The sequence below is a fragment of the Fusarium phalaenopsidis genome (genome assembly GCF_050370095.1).
Source record: "Fusarium phalaenopsidis strain FUZ10S chromosome Unknown contig_32306, whole genome shotgun sequence".
Taxonomy (NCBI): domain Eukaryota; kingdom Fungi; phylum Ascomycota; class Sordariomycetes; order Hypocreales; family Nectriaceae; genus Fusarium; species Fusarium phalaenopsidis.
In genome coordinates, this window is record NW_028145403.1 from 228,898 (window position 1) to 244,901 (window position 16,004).

Here is a 16,004-nt window from a genome sequence, read left to right on the forward strand (position 1 = left end):
ATAGCTGAAGTCTCTATCTCCTAGTTTCCCTTTCCGATCTCACACTTACTTCATTTACAGTATAACCAACATCATCGTTTTAACAGCCTCCTCCTCCTCCTCCACAACCTCCACCACCTCCACCTCCACCGCATCCTCCTCCTCCTCCTCCGCCGCCGCCGCCGCCGCCTCCACCTCCGCAGCCACCACCACCACCACATCCTCCACCTCCTGCACTGCATCCTCCAGCGGCTACAGATCCCCCACAGCTGCCAGCGGCGCATTGTGCCCAAGTACCGCCATCTGCACCTCCAGCCCCTCCAGCTCCAGACGAGTAACCAGGGTCCCAGGCATAGTACATGCCGGGCGTAAAGTAAACAGGATACATCCACGGTCCGTACACTATAATTTCGGCGTTAGCCTCTGCATGGGCAGATATATAGCCGGGTTCACTCACTGTAATAGCTGTACCCCCAGTGGTCATAGTACTGTTCCTTGGGAGGCAGCTTACGGCCCTTCTTCTCGGCCCGTCTACATGCCTTCTGGTAGTTCTCTTCTAGCCGACGTTGATGCAGTTGTTGAAGATGATTCTTGACTCGTTCTGCATGATTTGTAGCCAAGAGAATGTCGCCGGGGGCCCTCACGGCATTATGTGAGGAGATATGGGCCGAGTTGTCTGGAGGACAGAGGCTTGCAGCGCCAGACTGATGGAAGTTTTCTGCAACTAAGAGACATTTAGCGAACTTTTTCCAATATCACGCGGTATATCTTACCCTTTTCGTTCTTGGAGAGCCCGAGAACCTTTCCCACCGAAGATACATGCGACGTCCTCACAGACTCGCAGTACCAGCAAGTACATTCAGAGTACACCTCACCATATGTCTCTTGGTACTCTTTGCTTGTCCATTCAAATGCCTCACTCAGCTTCCCCTCTTCGATCTTGTCATCGTGTCGGATGTAACGAGCCGCGACGCGAGTGGTGTACTGGTAGTAAGAGAAAGGCGTGAGTTGGTGTGTGTGCCAAGGAAGGTCAATGTCTAACGTCTCGCTGTCAGTACGGTTCCCATATCTCATAATAACTATCCTGCTTACCGAGAGTTGGAACGGCGACTTTTGACGCGTTCTTGGCCATGATGCTCATGAACCGCTCGTATTTGGTACAAAACCTCGCCATCGTCTCCCGAGCAGTGGGTGAGTGCAACCAATCAATCTTGCACATCTTCTCAGAAAAGATGCCCTGTCTCATGATGGCTCCGCAGAGATCCAAGGCAAAAGGGCTGAAGTTCTCCCAGTATCGCGACATCATCTTGCGGATGCACATGCGTGAAATAGAAGGCACACCTAGTCTCCGTCTTGCAACAAAAGCCCCAGATGATTCGTGTATCGTGCGGAGAGAGCTTTGCTTCATCAATACCTCATCTTGTATCATTTTCCGCACAGTCTCCATGGTAGGCGGTTGGTCTGGGTTAGCCTGGTTTAAGAGATCGTGGATCTTGACGCTCAATATGAGCTGAATCATGCGGTTCGGAAAGGTCCGATGGTCCCACCGCTGCTGCGCGGTTCGAGTCCATCGTTCTGGCACGCCACTGGAGGTCTTGAAGATGGTTCCAGGCATGGGATAGTGCTTGACCAGAAGGTTCTTGGAGTCGCTGCAAAACTTGGCAACACTGAGTAGTTCCTTGTTGATGAGAGTGGCACATTTGGAACATCGAAACTCTAGTTTACCGTCTCCGTACCCGGATCCGATCAGACCTGGTCGCGCCAGAGTCTTTGGGTTCTCTTCAAGGCCGCAAGTCGTCCAAGGAATCTCGAGGTTTGTTGTGCATACAGGACAGCTCAGAGACTTGACAAGGGAGTCGTCGACGTTCTCCCACTGGCGGCCAGTCTTGGCAACCCATCTAGCCTTGTGGCTATTGGGAACGGTGTAGTTGAAGGATTGGTCGATTGCAGCATTGACTCGGTTCCATGGGAGGCCACTTTGCCAGAACCGACGATATCCTTTCCGAATGCAATCTTCGAGAAAATCGGTTGGGTTGAGGAGATGAGCGTGGAAGACCATCAAGACGTCTCGGTACCTGTTAGTAAAGCACAACCGAGTGACAGTTCAAAACGTACCTAGCGGAGGAAGCGCTTCCTTGCTCCAGTAGCTGTGCTCTTTGCTAAGAGCAAAAGCTTCATATGCTGTCGTCCGGGACTCTTCCATATCCTTCTCAACTAGTGGTCGCCCACCAGTCAAACTGTTCCACCACGCTTCGTAGCGATCCACTGCCCTTGCAACAAATAGGGCCCAACGCTTCTCCCGGATCTTGCTAAGTGCCTTTCGCTTCTCTTCATCGTCGGGAACATCGCCATCAGCGCGGACGTGTTCCTCAATCTCGCCGTTCTCAGCTACGGTGATGGCTCCATCTGCGCGGCTGTCCCAGATGCCAAATAAGCCATCGGTGTACCCCACATCTTCTTTCAGGGCTTGGAAGGCAAAGAGAAGCTTGAGGTGGGCCAGGCAAGTGTCGGGGTCCGGGTCATGAGGTTGGGAGTCAATCTTGAGGTCTGCGAACGAAGCCACAGGATCGATATCTGGCGGGGCTGGTGCCCCAGCCGTTTCCTCGTAGGGCGGAGGGGCTGACGCTGACATGATGGTTTATAGCTCTTGATCTGAGTGAGAGAAGATGTCTTGTTGTCGTGAGAATATGGTGTTCATGTCTTGACGATGGTGCCGGTTGTAATCAGACTGTCAAGACGAGGTTAAGGTTGGTTTTAAACATGGCAATGTTCATGCCTAGGTCTTTATCTCCTCGTCAATGCATCCATCGTATGCAGCTGCGGCTGACTGGGGCTGTTCCGGGTGTAGGATCGACGTGCCGATTTACGGGCAGTGCAACAATGTTGGTCGCACAAGATTGCGTCATATTATTGGCCACAAGTTGTACAAGACAAAGATGACCCTTGGTCACGCAGAAATTCAATCCCAAATGACGCTTCAGAGGGTCAATCACCTTCTGCATGCAGCATAGCCACTGCGACCTCGCTCCCGAATAGCCGAAATCATCTGATGCCGCATCACAGCTATTGGTCAGCTTGGCCTGCCTCTGGTTGGTTAGCTCGACATCAGCCACCGCCCGACCAGAGAAGAGATCTCGCTTGTTGGTTGACGGGGCCGATCGTTCCGCATGCACAGACAGATCAACCGCCAATCGTCCAAGCTGAAGAGGTGCCACAATTTCTAGAAGCCTTAGAAGGCAGCAGTATTTACAATGTGCCTTGCGGTGTGGCTGTGGCATGTGGAATGTGAAGATCCTCTCGTGATGCCGCACGGGTGTAACAATATGTTGTCTCTATGGGTAGTAATATGCACCTTGATGCGTCTTCGGCATCCGAGCTGCTGCCAATCCATGAAATTTATCGCTGTACAATGTGGCAAGCTTCAAGTGGCTTTGACGTCGAGGCTCGAATGACACCGCAAACAGCAATGCATGGCGGCCTTCCTTGCCTCGAGGCATACTCAGATTCCAAGGCAGAATATGATTGTGTTGATATTGTTGCTGTTGTATCGATGACGTCTGCAAAAGGAGTCACCAGACACAATGTTAAAGAACATAATAGTTGACACATGACAGCATTAAAACCCAATGCTGTAAAACACCGTAACCTAGATCAAGGTTAGCCCTCTATAAAAATTAAGGGAGCATACAAGTGTTAGAGACCGGTACAAGTCTAGACTTACATCAGCCACAGGTTGGTCATCCCCGGTGTAACGAGCTGTCCTTGGGCTAGCAAGTCTTGGCTGCATCAGTGCCATTCTTTTCCAGACACCAAGATAGCAGGCACACCTAGATTGGATAACAAGGACGAAGTGGATGAAATTGAAGCTCCAAGTAAAATCTATTCATACTTGGCGTTGGATACCAGTCAAGTTAGCACTCGCGCTTAGAGCACGCTGTCTCAGAAGCCACAAATAAAGTAAGACGGTATGAGATTAGTCCGCTCACCAATCAACAGCCGGCTTATCATGGCGATTGTGACTCCCCCAACCACGATTGTACGTGTCATTGACGACCAGAAGCAGTCTTACTAGCCGTTTTAAGTAAGACGGGAGACTATTTCGGTGTTTTGAAAAGTCCGTGGCCAGCTACATATACGGCCTTTAGAGTAGAAGCTACCATTACCACGTCTTGGCATTTGTCTCTTTAACAGACCTATTTTCCTACTAGAATGGAGTCGTTAAGAGTCCTCATCGTTGGTGGTGGCATCGCCGGTCCAGCTCTCGCACACTGGCTATCACGAGTCGGCGCCAACATCACCCTCATCGAACGCTCTCCAAGCATCCGAGCATATGGCCAACAACTCGATCTACGCGCCCAGGGCGTCCCGATGATGAAAAGGATGGGCATCGAGGACGCTATACGGGCTGTGACGGTTCACGAGTCTGGCACTCAACTCATCGATCTCAAGGGCCAGACCAAGGCCTTTTTCCCAGCTGCTCCAAGTGGCACCGGAAAGCAGAGCTTCACGTCCGAGTATGAGATCATGCGCGGTGACTTTGTCCGTATTATATATGGGCTTACTGAGAAGCGCGAGAATGTGAAGCATCTCTTCAGCACAACCATCGACTCATTCACCCAAGACCCAGAGGACGATCCCACCGGCAAGGTTCACGTCAAGTTCCATGATGGTCACAACGAGGACTTTGATCTTGTTGTCGCTGCTGATGGAACTGGCTCAAGGACTCGAAAGCTTATGCTTGGTCCTGACGCTCCAGATCCACGACATCGGCTGGGAGGCAACATCGGCTTCTTCAGCGTCCCATCAAAACCAGGGGACTCGGACAGGATGACATTCTGTCATTTACCCGGAGCCAGCGTATCTCGCATCATCGGCACAAGAAAGGACTGTCCAGAACTCACGCGCGTGTACATGCAAATGCGCGGCAATGACCCTGCCCTCGATGCGGCACACAAGTCTGGAAATCTAGCAGAGCTCAAGAAGGCATGGAGCGATTTGTATCAAGGTGGTGGATGGGAATGTGATCGGTTCATGAAGGCATTAAGAGATGCTCCCGAAGCCGACGATCTCTACTCTACGCCACTTGAAGAGGTCAGACTTCCAGAAGAATCTTGGTCAAAGGGCCGAGTTGTTCTTCTCGGTGACGCTGCCCACAGCCAGACAGCAAATGGCTTTGGCTGCACATTCGCCTTGGTTGGAGCCTATGTTCTTGCAGGCGAGATTGCCACTCTCTACAGGAAGGACATGCTGTCTCCAACAGCAGCAGTGGTGCAGGGGGTCAAAAACTACGAGAAGAGGTATCGACCGATAGCCACTTCCAAGTACGGGGGGAATCAGCGGATCAAAGCCTTGATATCACCCAGGACGAGCTTTGGAATATGGTGTCTGCATTCCTTTGCAAGGTTAGTATCGTACTTTCAGTTCGATCAGGGGGCTGGGTTAGATGCGAAGACATCAGCTTGGAAGCTTCCAGACTATCCAGAGCTAGAGGGGAGTGCAATTGAAGTCAAGTGAGCAGTCATTGGAAAGTCTTTCCTTGTACCATAGATCTCCTCTCCCTCAGAGCCCTCCTGCGTGCTGGATCACGAGGACAATACTAATATCATTCTCCATTCCACAATATGCTTCATCAAGGACGCTCGGGTACGCAACGTGAGGCATGCTCAAAGACTTCCAATGCATGGAGCTCTGCTTCTTTCGCATGACAAGTTCCGTGGCCAAGTTTATCTCCCGCGGTAGCTAGGACCGCGTTTGCTTCAAACCTGACAAACGTGAAGTTGAAGTGGGTTTGGCCTAGGATCCCCAGCAAGGCAACAAGCGGAAAGATGGCCCCTATCTTTCCCTCTATCCTACGTTCAGACAACTATTGGGAGACCTCCACAGAAAGGTTTGGCACTAATGGCCTATTAATATTTATTTTACGCAAAATCATATCATCGCACGCTTCTTTCTGAAAGCCTAGAATCACTCCCTTGTGACCCTTGTAGACTGGACATTCGATTCTCTCGATAATGAAAGATCCCCGTCCCTGAACTAGAATTGTCTTTCGATCCTGGTAAGCTGAGCGTGTCGTACTCCTGAGGGGTTAACCCACGCTCTGAATCAATGGGATCGTCCCTGGGACTTCTAGCTGCCTGTGCGAATTCTGACGGGGGTTGAAAAGCAACACTGGGACGGCTGGCCGCGTAGCTGTTTCCGGAGGAAAGGCCTGGGATGACCTTGCGGAAGATGGGTCTGAGTAGGGCAAGACAGCCTGGGCAATGGATCAGCAGCTGTAAAGCATCAAAGAAGATTGCTGCTTACTGGTAAACACGGCCAAGTGAACCTCCACACTCCCCCAAACCATTGCCATAGCAAACTCATACGGCAACTCTCTGGTTTTGGGGTTGTAGGTTTGTGACTGAATGATCTGAAAGATGGAAGCAATACCAACGCTGAGATATCATGTCAGCGGCCGGTCAGGCGGTGTAGTTGATAAGAGGACGTACAGAGATCCAAGGGCAAAGAGACCGAGGACGGCAATCTTTTGTCCAAAGGGTAGCCTCATTCTGATAATTTCCCATATGGGTAAAGCCAAAATGATGAAATCCATCAAGCAATGAGTCAGGTCCGTTCCGAGATAGAACCTCGCGACGTGAGTAATGCACCGCGCATTCGTAATCGTTTTATCCCAGTAAGCCTGAACCGGTAGACAATGGAAGGTTGTGAGAAACGTGCGCAGGGTGAGCCATATCCCGCACATCACCATCAAGACGATAATAGGGATGCGTATCGATGAGAACTGAAAGAGGCGCCGGTAGAAGGAGAGAACTGCGAGTTTCGTGAGGGCTATTGACCAGGCGTACAGGTATTCGCTCGCCCATAGCATCATTCGAGACTTTTCCATGTAGTAATCGATCTTCTCATCACTGTTGGGTGCAAGTCTCTGGCCGAGTTTGAAGCAAGCGGCCCCTGCGCAGCATCAATTACCACGAGGCACACATAGGAGATGGTAGTTTATCACTCACATACGATAAGATCAACCGAATATGCAACTGCAAAGACCTATTCAAACTATGAGCGAGTGCTCCCTCTCCCAGCACCAGCGTCTTACCCAAGCGGCGATACACAGCGCATCGTCATAACCCAGACCCATCCGAGTCATCCGCCGCGCCTTGATCCTCAGTACGAGGGCCAGGGCAGCGGCGGGCATAGGAATGATAATAGCCGCATACACATTGGGAACCAACCCCGTCATGATCGACTTTGTGACGAGGGGAGGAGAATGACGACGAGAGGAGGCATTTGGAGCCAAGGCTGGTGGGGTCAAAAGACACACGAGGGAAAACAAAACCTGGGGAAAAGAGGGGCGACATGACCGACATTTATGCCGGGAGTGACAATGATATCAATGGGTTGGGTGGACAAGGGTCTTGCCACCTGTCTGACGAGTCATGGGGGGAGCTGTTATCTCCAGAGATACAGTACCCCAGGGACGGATGTTCAGGGGCATTTTCTATCTGGACCCATCTTGACTTGTAAGCTATCAACCACCTTGTAACGAGGCATTCTTTGAGATTGTATTTCGCTGGGAAACTTCCCGCAGATGCAGAAGCAGGCAGAGACTTGTGCTGTGCTGTGCTGTGCCATTGCAGGCCTGACCGAATGTCTTTTGTGCAACGCGTTAGGGTAGCCCACCTTTTCCCCAGACGCGTCCAACCATATTCGGTCTAGGGCTGGAGCCAAGTCCAGCCAAGAGCCACTGGATTGGGTGCCAGGTTTTTGCAGGCTCAGCTGTCGGGCGAGGGGGAGGCAGTGACACGACGGGGCAATTCGAGACAGCGTTGATCACTTCTTCGAGAGGATGGTCCCCCCGACATGCCAAGAGTCTCAATGAAAGGGCTGCCTGAGGAGCTGAGTTGATGATATCAAGGGTGCGGACCCGTCAGTGCACATTGGGGGTGGCTTCAGGGATCCGAGCCAAGTGGCTGCTATGGTTGAGTTAGGTGGTCAGCACAGCCGGTTTTCCAGCCATTTATGGCGCAGCGCGACAGTTGGAAATGCAACGGCCGTTCCATGCTTGAATGCTCGTCTTTGGACAACCTTTGAGGCCACGCGACCAAGGCACACAGTAACTACAGTACAGTACGCTACACCAGAAGCCATCGACCCTTGAGCCATCCGGTGGCTCAGCTAATCACGTCCACTATAATCATTCTTATCTCCAATGACCTTGGGCTCAAGAAATTGCCCGCAACCGTTGCTTAGCGTCCGCCCCGCGGGAATTGAACCCGACTCCGACTCAGCCTCGGATCCGCTCCCAATAAGCATCGGATGAGCCACGCTTCACTCAGTGATTGAGAGCAGCCCAACGCGCTGAGATGGTTTTCTTTACCGGTGCTTCCTAATGGTGAAGGCAAGGTAAGACCTTTTCTTTCTTCTGAATGGCTCGTCCAAGATTATGAGTGATCCATTGATAGTCGCAAAGGAAAAAGCGACGCTTTTGTCCTACCCTGTACCGAACATGAGACAAGATGGGGAGAACTGTCAGGCCCAAGGGGGCTCATTGGACACGCCAGTTTGAGGCGATTGTTCACATTCTCATATGCAGATTAACTAATTGATGGATGCTATATGCAAGAGCGAGAAGGAGAGAAACGCGAGCCCGATCTTGAGCGCAGTTGAGCGAATGCGTAGAGAGTGTTCAAGCTGTGATGCTGCGACGGTAATTTCACCGCCAGCAGCTAACAGTGTGTTAGTATCGTCTTGCCAGTAACACACAGATAGTCTAATAGTATTCTAAAAAATACAATACAAATCTACTTGAATATTCATTCATAACTTGTAGTAACCGTCACTTGACATATTGTTGATTTGTGAATTGAAGCGCGTGCTATGGGTGCCTGAATTCTCTGCCTGAGGCAGCAACGTCACACAGCCACGCAATCCATGGCCGCGAATGCCTCCATGCTTTCGCCTTGTTATCAGCCCAGGCTCTCGATATCAAATGCCGGCGCGTATCTCCCTGACCTGAAGCTTATCGTCCGTGTGGAGCTTCCCATCCATGGCAAGACAAAATGAGGTGGAGGCGGCCACGTCAGAAGAGGCTACATGTACCGCTAGTTGCTGAGTAGGGGAGTAAAGCTCAAGTTCCAAGCGTTGAATTGAGGCTCAAGGAGAGTCCAGGTACCGACCGAGGCGATATTGTTGCTCCACGACGGAAGAGATCGAGAGATCGAAATGACCACTTTCTACCAAGGCAGCCAGCCCTCACGCAATTGGCCAATCGGAATGAAATTATCAAATTTACCCGGAGAGCCCAGCCAATGATATAACCGCAGTTCCCTTGTTACCATGCTCAGCACCACCTGACGCGTTCAGGGGTGTTGTTTTCCTCTTCGCGTTGCCCGTGACCTTATTCATCATGACAGACCCAATCTTTGCGCCTTTGCCGCCCGTAGTCATCATTAAGATCTTGGGTTACCACTCCGTCATCTCCAAGTCGACTCTGTTAAACTTGTGACTCGTTGATCGACAGACCTGCTCCCTCGCGACTCCAGTCGCCTTTCGTAGTCTCTTCCTGTGACCAAATGAAGGCTCACCGCAGAGCTTCGCCAAGGTTGCGCTGTCCAAACAATCTGCAAATTTGTCCGGGAGCTCACATGCGATACTTGGATCGGCCCCCATCTCCAAAATGCCGATCGCCACTCCCGCACACAAGCACGCGTCAACTTCTTGTCCGCCTGCCGCTGATTAGATGTCTTCCCAGCTTGAAAAGCCTTCGCCTTTGCTTCACCACTGAGATGGAGTTAGGAGGCTATCCCTGGGTCGAGGAGCTGCTGGACTATCTCACCAAAGTATTACAGACCGTCTTCAAAACATTGGCTGGCAACTGGTCAGCCATCGAGGAGCCCATTATTCGACAAGAATTGGAAACCGACGAGCATCCAGCATGTGTTCCAGACTGGGGAGTGAGAGATGAAGCCGATCAGCCAACTGGTCCGGTGCGCCTTGGCCGACTCATCCTGCACAATGTTCCCGACTCTGCCTGGAGCTGGGCGGCGGGATCTGAACATGTCAAAACGGCGATTGCCTCAGGCTCTTTGGTCGATCTCAGACTATCCATTGCAACAGAAGGCCCCGATTGGAACACGGCCATGCATGGCATCAGCGAGGAGCTCTATGCTTCGTTCAACACCCTCACTTCTACCTGGCTCTCCCGCCCGGTGGCACAGAACCTCAAGATTCTGTCGCTGTCTTGCCGCACATATTGGGGCTGGAACCCTAAATGTGATCTTCGTGCAGCTGGCGGTGGTGGTGGGTTTCCAAACCTGAAAGTCCTTGCTCTCAAGAACTATGTCTTTAGCCATCGATGGCAGATCGACTGGTTCGCATCCCTGGGGCTCGAGGAGCTGGAACTCGACACTTGCGCCATCATCTACGAGGCAAAAGGTCAAATACGGTTGAGCAAGGGCACAACTATCGTCGGCCAGGACGATGATGGAGTTAACATCAAGGTTTCCAACAAAGACTACCCGATCAAGAATTGGATGAACTCCCACCAAAGAGGCCGTGTGCCCAATCATCTTTTCTCAATGTGGTGGCACAACATTCTGAGCGAATGGAAGCAGTCGATGACCTCGTTGAGAAGTCTCCAGATCATTGCCGGCTAGTTGTACGCCCGCCATACTGATGGGTTAAGTATTAGTTTCGCCGAAGCCCGTCGCCAGGAGCAAGGCCCTATAGCCGTTTGGTAACCCTCACAAGGGCCGTGCTAGTTACGTTCTGGACCTTTAAATGCATTCTTGGCTGCAGACACTGCCTCTACCTTATTTTAGCTGGGCAGGGTCTGGAACATTTAACCTAGTGGCAACCTGAGGAAGTAAGTCCCAAAACTCATGGCACTAATCTCTCAACTTCAATCGCATGTGACAGTTACTATACTTCCTGCTTTTGTGGTGTAGATAGGAAGGCCTATTTGTATCTATTCCCTCTGGCGTCCTCACCCCCAGGGACTATCACCTTCATCTCTACGCTTCACCATGCTCCGTCCTTTCGTGCCCGAATTCAAGCCCATCCAATACTACGAGATCTACGAGAAATCCAACGACCTCAATGGCGTCAACAATGGATACAAAGGCCGCTTCAAGTATGGCTTTGGCAAACAGTTCAACAAGGCTCAGGAGATCGCTGCCAAGAACCAGCTGAAACTGAACCAAGGCGATGCTCTCGATCTTTTCGTGCGAGACCGAGGATTTTCCACCATGGAAAAGGTATGGGGAGGCATGGAGTTCAAATCGCAACCTGGGGTCGCAGTTGAACGAGGCACCTTGTCCGAGCTGGTTCTTCGAGAACAGAACCTTCTTTCAGTCCAGACGAGGGTCATCAACCGATGCATCGATAGGGCCGAGGACCCCTATGTTGACCGCAAGATCCGTGAATCTTACAAGAAGGATCTGGTTGATCTCGAGGCTGAGTAAACTTTCCCAGTTCAATGGTCACTTCCTGTTGTAACACGAATGATACAGGGAAGGATATCCTAGGCAAGGATAGAGCCACGCTCTACGACATGGCATTGAAAGGAGAAGTACCAGACGATGCACTGATCCAACGTCTTCTCAATGGTTTCGAATACTGGGACTTAGCCGCGATCTCAAAGCCAGTCCGACGACGATTCTATGAAATGGCTCGGGAGCGGCAAGCTGAGAGACTGAAGTACGGTAAGCTTCGAAGCGATCTTGTATGAGCTCAAACAAGACATCTTTGCTAACCATGTACGTCAACAGCCATGGAGAGGGCCACGTCCCGGGCACGAAAGCAGTTCCAGCGGATGCTCGATGACTTGAAGACAAGCAAGAGCAGCAAAACCAAGAATGATGGCTCAATGGGAAAATTCCTCGGCACAGTCGGGGAAGCAATTCTTGACATAGGACTTGAAATGTTCACGGATGCGGCCAGCTCCAACCTTTTTGTCCTTCCTGTTATCGGCCCCGCTCCAACGCCAAATCCTTCTTTACCCGAGACGGACATCTTTGAATGGCTTATCAAAGGGTATGAGAAGCGTGGACTTACGCCACCCGCCTACGATGCTCTCAAGGCTGGCGAAGCCCAGTTTCGAAACATCCTCAAGACAATCAAGGGGTAGCTTGAGGCTGATGGGAAAACATTCTGGAGGGAGTGAGATATTAAAGAAACTTTGCATGAGGACTAAGCGCTAAGATCAAACAGCTTTCAGCCGCAAATCACGGAGAGTCAAGAAGTGACCGATGCCGACGACGGCAAACTTGCGACGGGCGCTGTGGGAATAGCAGAGCAGATCCAGATGCTACAGGTATATGCCCTATAGGCTGAACGCGTTGACTCAGGAAAGCACCCCTGGCTTTGGGAAGTAGAATCGGACAAGACGGAGTTGGTGACTGAGCTTTGCAACAAGTATTTGAACGAGGTAAGTGTTGGACGATCAATTGATTGCTGTAACTAAGCTAACTAAGCTTCCAGGGCCCCGAAGCCATGTACAGCTTTGTTGGCAGCTATTCGTATCACGGAAAGAGACCCCTGTCCCGTCTTGTGGCGTGCAGCGTCGTCAGCGAAGCTCTCGAGAATATTCTGGCTTCTGTGACGGGCATTGACGCCGGCGGTGTCTATGAAAGCGACGAGAAAGAGTAGGAGCATACCACTGGCTATAGAGGATACTTATGGCAGTCGATGCTAGGATAGTTGATCAACAGCGTGGATGGGTATGACCTCTCTTCTTCTATTCATTCCTTTCTTAAGGCTCGCCTTGTAGAAAATATGCCCAGCCGGGTCGGTTCAGGGCTATGTTGTAAATAGGAGGTCGTGATTTTGTCATTGACTGCTACGGCCATGAAATTATAATGCTGAAACATGGTAATGCATCCGTCAAGATTCACCTCGAATTGATTTCCAGTGCCTCGTGGATTCCAGAAGCCGGGGACAGTCTTGAATCACCCACGGCCACTTCGAAGCAAACGCTTCAGTGACTTCCCATGCTTCAGAGTCCGAAGGATCACCCCAGACAATCATGCCCCCCAGCCCATTAGCAACATCCTGAAAACCTCTCAGGTCGCGGCATAGCGCCTTCTTGTCATAGGAATTTTCGTCACGGCGCAGAATATTATCTCGGATCTCGGGTAACGGCAAGATATCGACCCAAGGGTGATGGCTGATAGTAAGCTGAAGGTGCGTAGGTTTTAGGCTGGACGGCACTGAGGGAATCGTCGCAGCGCCGTCGATAGCGTGATATGGTAGCCGAGACCGAGCGTCAGGCAACATCAACTCGCTCGTGATGTTCATTATTCTCGCGTTCATCACCAATGCCCGCGTGGTGTTAAACTGAATCAGGTTGAGGAGCATGTCGGCGCGAGGCGAGCCTTTGGTGAAGTCTGCGTGTACACGAGTGCTGAAGTGAATGATGAAGCGCTCGGTGCGCTCAGACTCGGGTTCGCAAGCAGTGAAAGAACAGATACTCAAGGGCTCAACCTCGATGAAGTTGCCGGAAAAACTGGTGGTGGTACCGAGTCGACGCTCGTCAAAGAAGGATTGGGGGTCAGGCATTCGTGGGGGTCTTGAAATTCCCTTCATTCGTTGTCCTTTTCCCGGAGTTAGCTGAGAACTGCAACGGGGTTAATGGCAAGACTAACGCCTGATCCTCTGGTGGATCCGATCCTGCATTTTCTTCCGTGCCCTCGGATCGCTGGTGCCCGTCCAATCGTCTTCTGTGCTTACATTGACCTGCTGGGGCATTAATTGGAGCGGGATGAAGGGTGGAGGCATCTTGGTCGGGGTGCTTAGCAAAGAGGGGAGGGCTATGTGATGGAGTCGTCCTGATGATATCTTCCTGTGGATACAGTTGCGAAGGAGGTGGGCTACCATCTCGGGGCAACCTTAGTCCGAAACTCTTTCCTTGATCAGGAGGTGATCACTCACACGATTGAGTTTTGGACACGGCACTAACGTGATTGCTGTAACTGTAGGCTCTGTGTATTTCATCAAGGATGCTACCCAATCTATCAACCAGTTACAGCAAGATAGCTCCCTCGTTGATGCTGCTGCAGGTGCCATTAACATTGGTGTCCGAGTAGACCTAGGCCTCGGCAGCCTCTTCCGGCGATCCAATTTTGCCTGGAGACTGTGGTTCTTCATCTCCTCCAATACACCCCAAGGCACCCATGTTTATCCACAGTACCGGGCAAGAACAAACCAAAAAGGCCGGGCATCTCTCGGTCTGCCCTCGGGTGTGCATGCTGCGGCGAGGACGCGAATGGCGTGTGGCCCACATGGGTGTGCCACCATGGGCCTGTCCGAGAGAGCCATTTCTTGCCTAGTTGCAGTCTGTTGTGCCCCAAGGGTTACTAATTCACAATACCTTATTTCGATAATTGCATGATGCATCCAAGGAATCCCTATATAATCATCTTCCTCTCTCCACCTGCACAAGCTACCTGCACAAGCTACCTCCTCTAAAAGGCGTAAATACACCTCGCAAGCACTAAAAACTATCGTACAACATGGTCGAGAACAAAGCCGCCTGGATCGACTCGCCCTCGGGCTATCCTCTCAACATACGAGAAGCGCCCAAGGCAACTGCAGGCCCCGGAGAGATTGCCATCAAAAATGCTGCTGTCTCCATTGTTCGTTTTCTTCCTCCTTGATGCTCCGAATAAAGGTGTCCTTCGACTAACTAGAGTGCTTGCCAGAATCCTGTGGATTGGAAGATTCAGTAAGCCTCCCAGCCATCCTTCGATGCGACGGCCACCGAGCCCTGAGCTGATATAACTAGGGTCCATGGGAGATATCTATCAGTGTATCCCTTCATTCTGGGGGAAGACGCGGCCGGCTTCGTCGAGGAAGTTGGAGCAGGCGTTACTCGCTTCAAGAAAGGCGACAGAGTCGTTGCGTGAGTTCAATTTTTGACTGCAGCCCCGGCACACACTAACCAGACTTGGGCGAGATAAATCAGACATTGCCATGGCCTCATGACAAAGGACCCCGCAAATTCGGCCTTTCAATCCCATCCGGTTGTTCTTGACACCTTGGTCTCCCCCATTCCAGACTCGATGACTTTTGAAGAGGCTGTCGTTCTTCCTCTTGCCATCTCGACAGCCTGTGCTGGTCTATACGCCAAGGACCTTCTCGATTTGCCGCTGCCCTCGGTCAAGAAGCCTGCCAGCAATGGAAAGACAATCTTGATCTGGGGCGGCGCGTCATCCGTGGGTGCAACGGCCATTCAATTGGCTGCTGCATCTGGTGTGACTGTAGTCACCACAGCCTCCCCCGTCAACCATGAATTCGTCAAGAGCCTGGGTGCCAGTGCTGTTTTCGATTACAAGAGTCCCACCGTGGTCGAGGATATCGCCAAAGCGTTGGAAGAGACCGAGTTTGTTGGAGTCTATGATGCCATCGGCGCAGATTCCAGCTTCGATGCCGTGTCTGATATCCTTGATCGCCTCGACAAGAGTGTTCCTGTTGCCAGTGTCCTCCCGAGCAGCAAGAGTACCGAGCGATTCAAGCCCACTTATGGTATGGGTCCATCTTATCTAGCCCCCACTGCTTGTAACGGATACTGACAAGCCTGTGCAGTCGTTGCTTTTGCCATCGTCCAGGAACCCAACCAACATGTCGGGGAGTGGATCTGGAAGACCTTCATTCCTGAAGCCCTGGAGAATGGATCCTTCCAGGCGAAGCCCGACCCTTCTGTTTCTGGTCACGGCCTGGATGACCTGCAGAGTGCCATGGATTTGCAGCGAAAGGGTGTTTCTGCAAAGAAGATTGTTGTTAGTCTCTGAGGCGTAGTTTAGTAGATGTGTCCCCCGTGATCGCCTGGAGGTCTCTTGGACGTATTCTGATCATCTAATTCAATTTGTGTCCTCTCATTACGTTGTGTTCTCATTACATTGTCCCCTCACTTGAAATGTCCCCCTGCACGTAGAGTACGATACTGCGGTCAGCCGTAGATTCGGCCCCCCTTGAATGACGAGTGACCGACACTGCTTGCTTTCGCTCCATGTGGTCTAGTACGTACGTAG

At 51.5% G+C, this 16,004-nt stretch overlaps 7 protein-coding genes across 7 annotated transcripts; 5 read left to right on the top strand and 2 right to left on the bottom strand.

Annotated features, from left to right (window-relative positions):
• Window positions 1–54: 54 nt before the first annotated feature.
• On the bottom strand, window positions 55–2,611 carry LRP88_10905 (uncharacterized protein; the record flags this gene model as incomplete). Its single annotated transcript, XM_083247353.1, has 6 exons — window positions 55–215; window positions 277–381; window positions 437–703; window positions 753–1,016; window positions 1,072–2,046; window positions 2,095–2,611. The coding sequence occupies 6 exons, from the start codon at window positions 2,609–2,611 to the stop codon at window positions 55–57; spliced, it is 2,289 nt and encodes a 762-aa protein (XP_083096501.1).
• A 1,577-nt stretch (window positions 2,612–4,188) lies between these two features.
• LRP88_10906 (uncharacterized protein) lies at window positions 4,189–5,493 on the top strand (the record flags this gene model as incomplete). Its single annotated transcript, XM_083247354.1, has 1 exon — window positions 4,189–5,493. The coding sequence occupies one exon, from the start codon at window positions 4,189–4,191 to the stop codon at window positions 5,491–5,493; it is 1,305 nt and encodes a 434-aa protein (XP_083096502.1).
• Window positions 5,494–6,064: 571 nt separating this feature from the next.
• On the bottom strand, window positions 6,065–7,216 carry LRP88_10907 (uncharacterized protein; the record flags this gene model as incomplete). Its single annotated transcript, XM_083247355.1, has 7 exons — window positions 6,065–6,096; window positions 6,149–6,232; window positions 6,283–6,413; window positions 6,468–6,527; window positions 6,825–6,930; window positions 6,987–7,023; window positions 7,073–7,216. The coding sequence occupies 7 exons, from the start codon at window positions 7,214–7,216 to the stop codon at window positions 6,065–6,067; spliced, it is 594 nt and encodes a 197-aa protein (XP_083096503.1).
• Window positions 7,217–9,761: 2,545 nt separating this feature from the next.
• LRP88_10908 (uncharacterized protein) lies at window positions 9,762–10,631 on the top strand (the record flags this gene model as incomplete). Its single annotated transcript, XM_083247356.1, has 1 exon — window positions 9,762–10,631. The coding sequence occupies one exon, from the start codon at window positions 9,762–9,764 to the stop codon at window positions 10,629–10,631; it is 870 nt and encodes a 289-aa protein (XP_083096504.1).
• Window positions 10,632–11,000: 369 nt separating this feature from the next.
• On the top strand, window positions 11,001–11,438 carry LRP88_10909 (uncharacterized protein; the record flags this gene model as incomplete). The annotated part of the gene is made up of 1 exon (XM_083247357.1): window positions 11,001–11,438. The coding sequence occupies one exon, from the start codon at window positions 11,001–11,003 to the stop codon at window positions 11,436–11,438; it is 438 nt and encodes a 145-aa protein (XP_083096505.1).
• An 89-nt stretch (window positions 11,439–11,527) lies between these two features.
• Window positions 11,528–12,624, top strand: LRP88_10910 (uncharacterized protein; the record flags this gene model as incomplete). Its single annotated transcript, XM_083247358.1, has 4 exons — window positions 11,528–11,678; window positions 11,745–12,099; window positions 12,187–12,289; window positions 12,457–12,624. 4 exons carry the CDS (start codon window positions 11,528–11,530, stop codon window positions 12,622–12,624), a joined length of 777 nt encoding a protein of 258 aa, XP_083096506.1.
• Window positions 12,625–14,486: 1,862 nt separating this feature from the next.
• LRP88_10911 (zinc-binding alcohol dehydrogenase family protein) lies at window positions 14,487–15,764 on the top strand (the record flags this gene model as incomplete). Its single annotated transcript, XM_083247359.1, has 5 exons — window positions 14,487–14,609; window positions 14,676–14,698; window positions 14,759–14,875; window positions 14,939–15,498; window positions 15,559–15,764. The coding sequence occupies 5 exons, from the start codon at window positions 14,487–14,489 to the stop codon at window positions 15,762–15,764; spliced, it is 1,029 nt and encodes a 342-aa protein (XP_083096507.1).
• Between the last annotated feature and the right edge of the window lie 240 nt (window positions 15,765–16,004).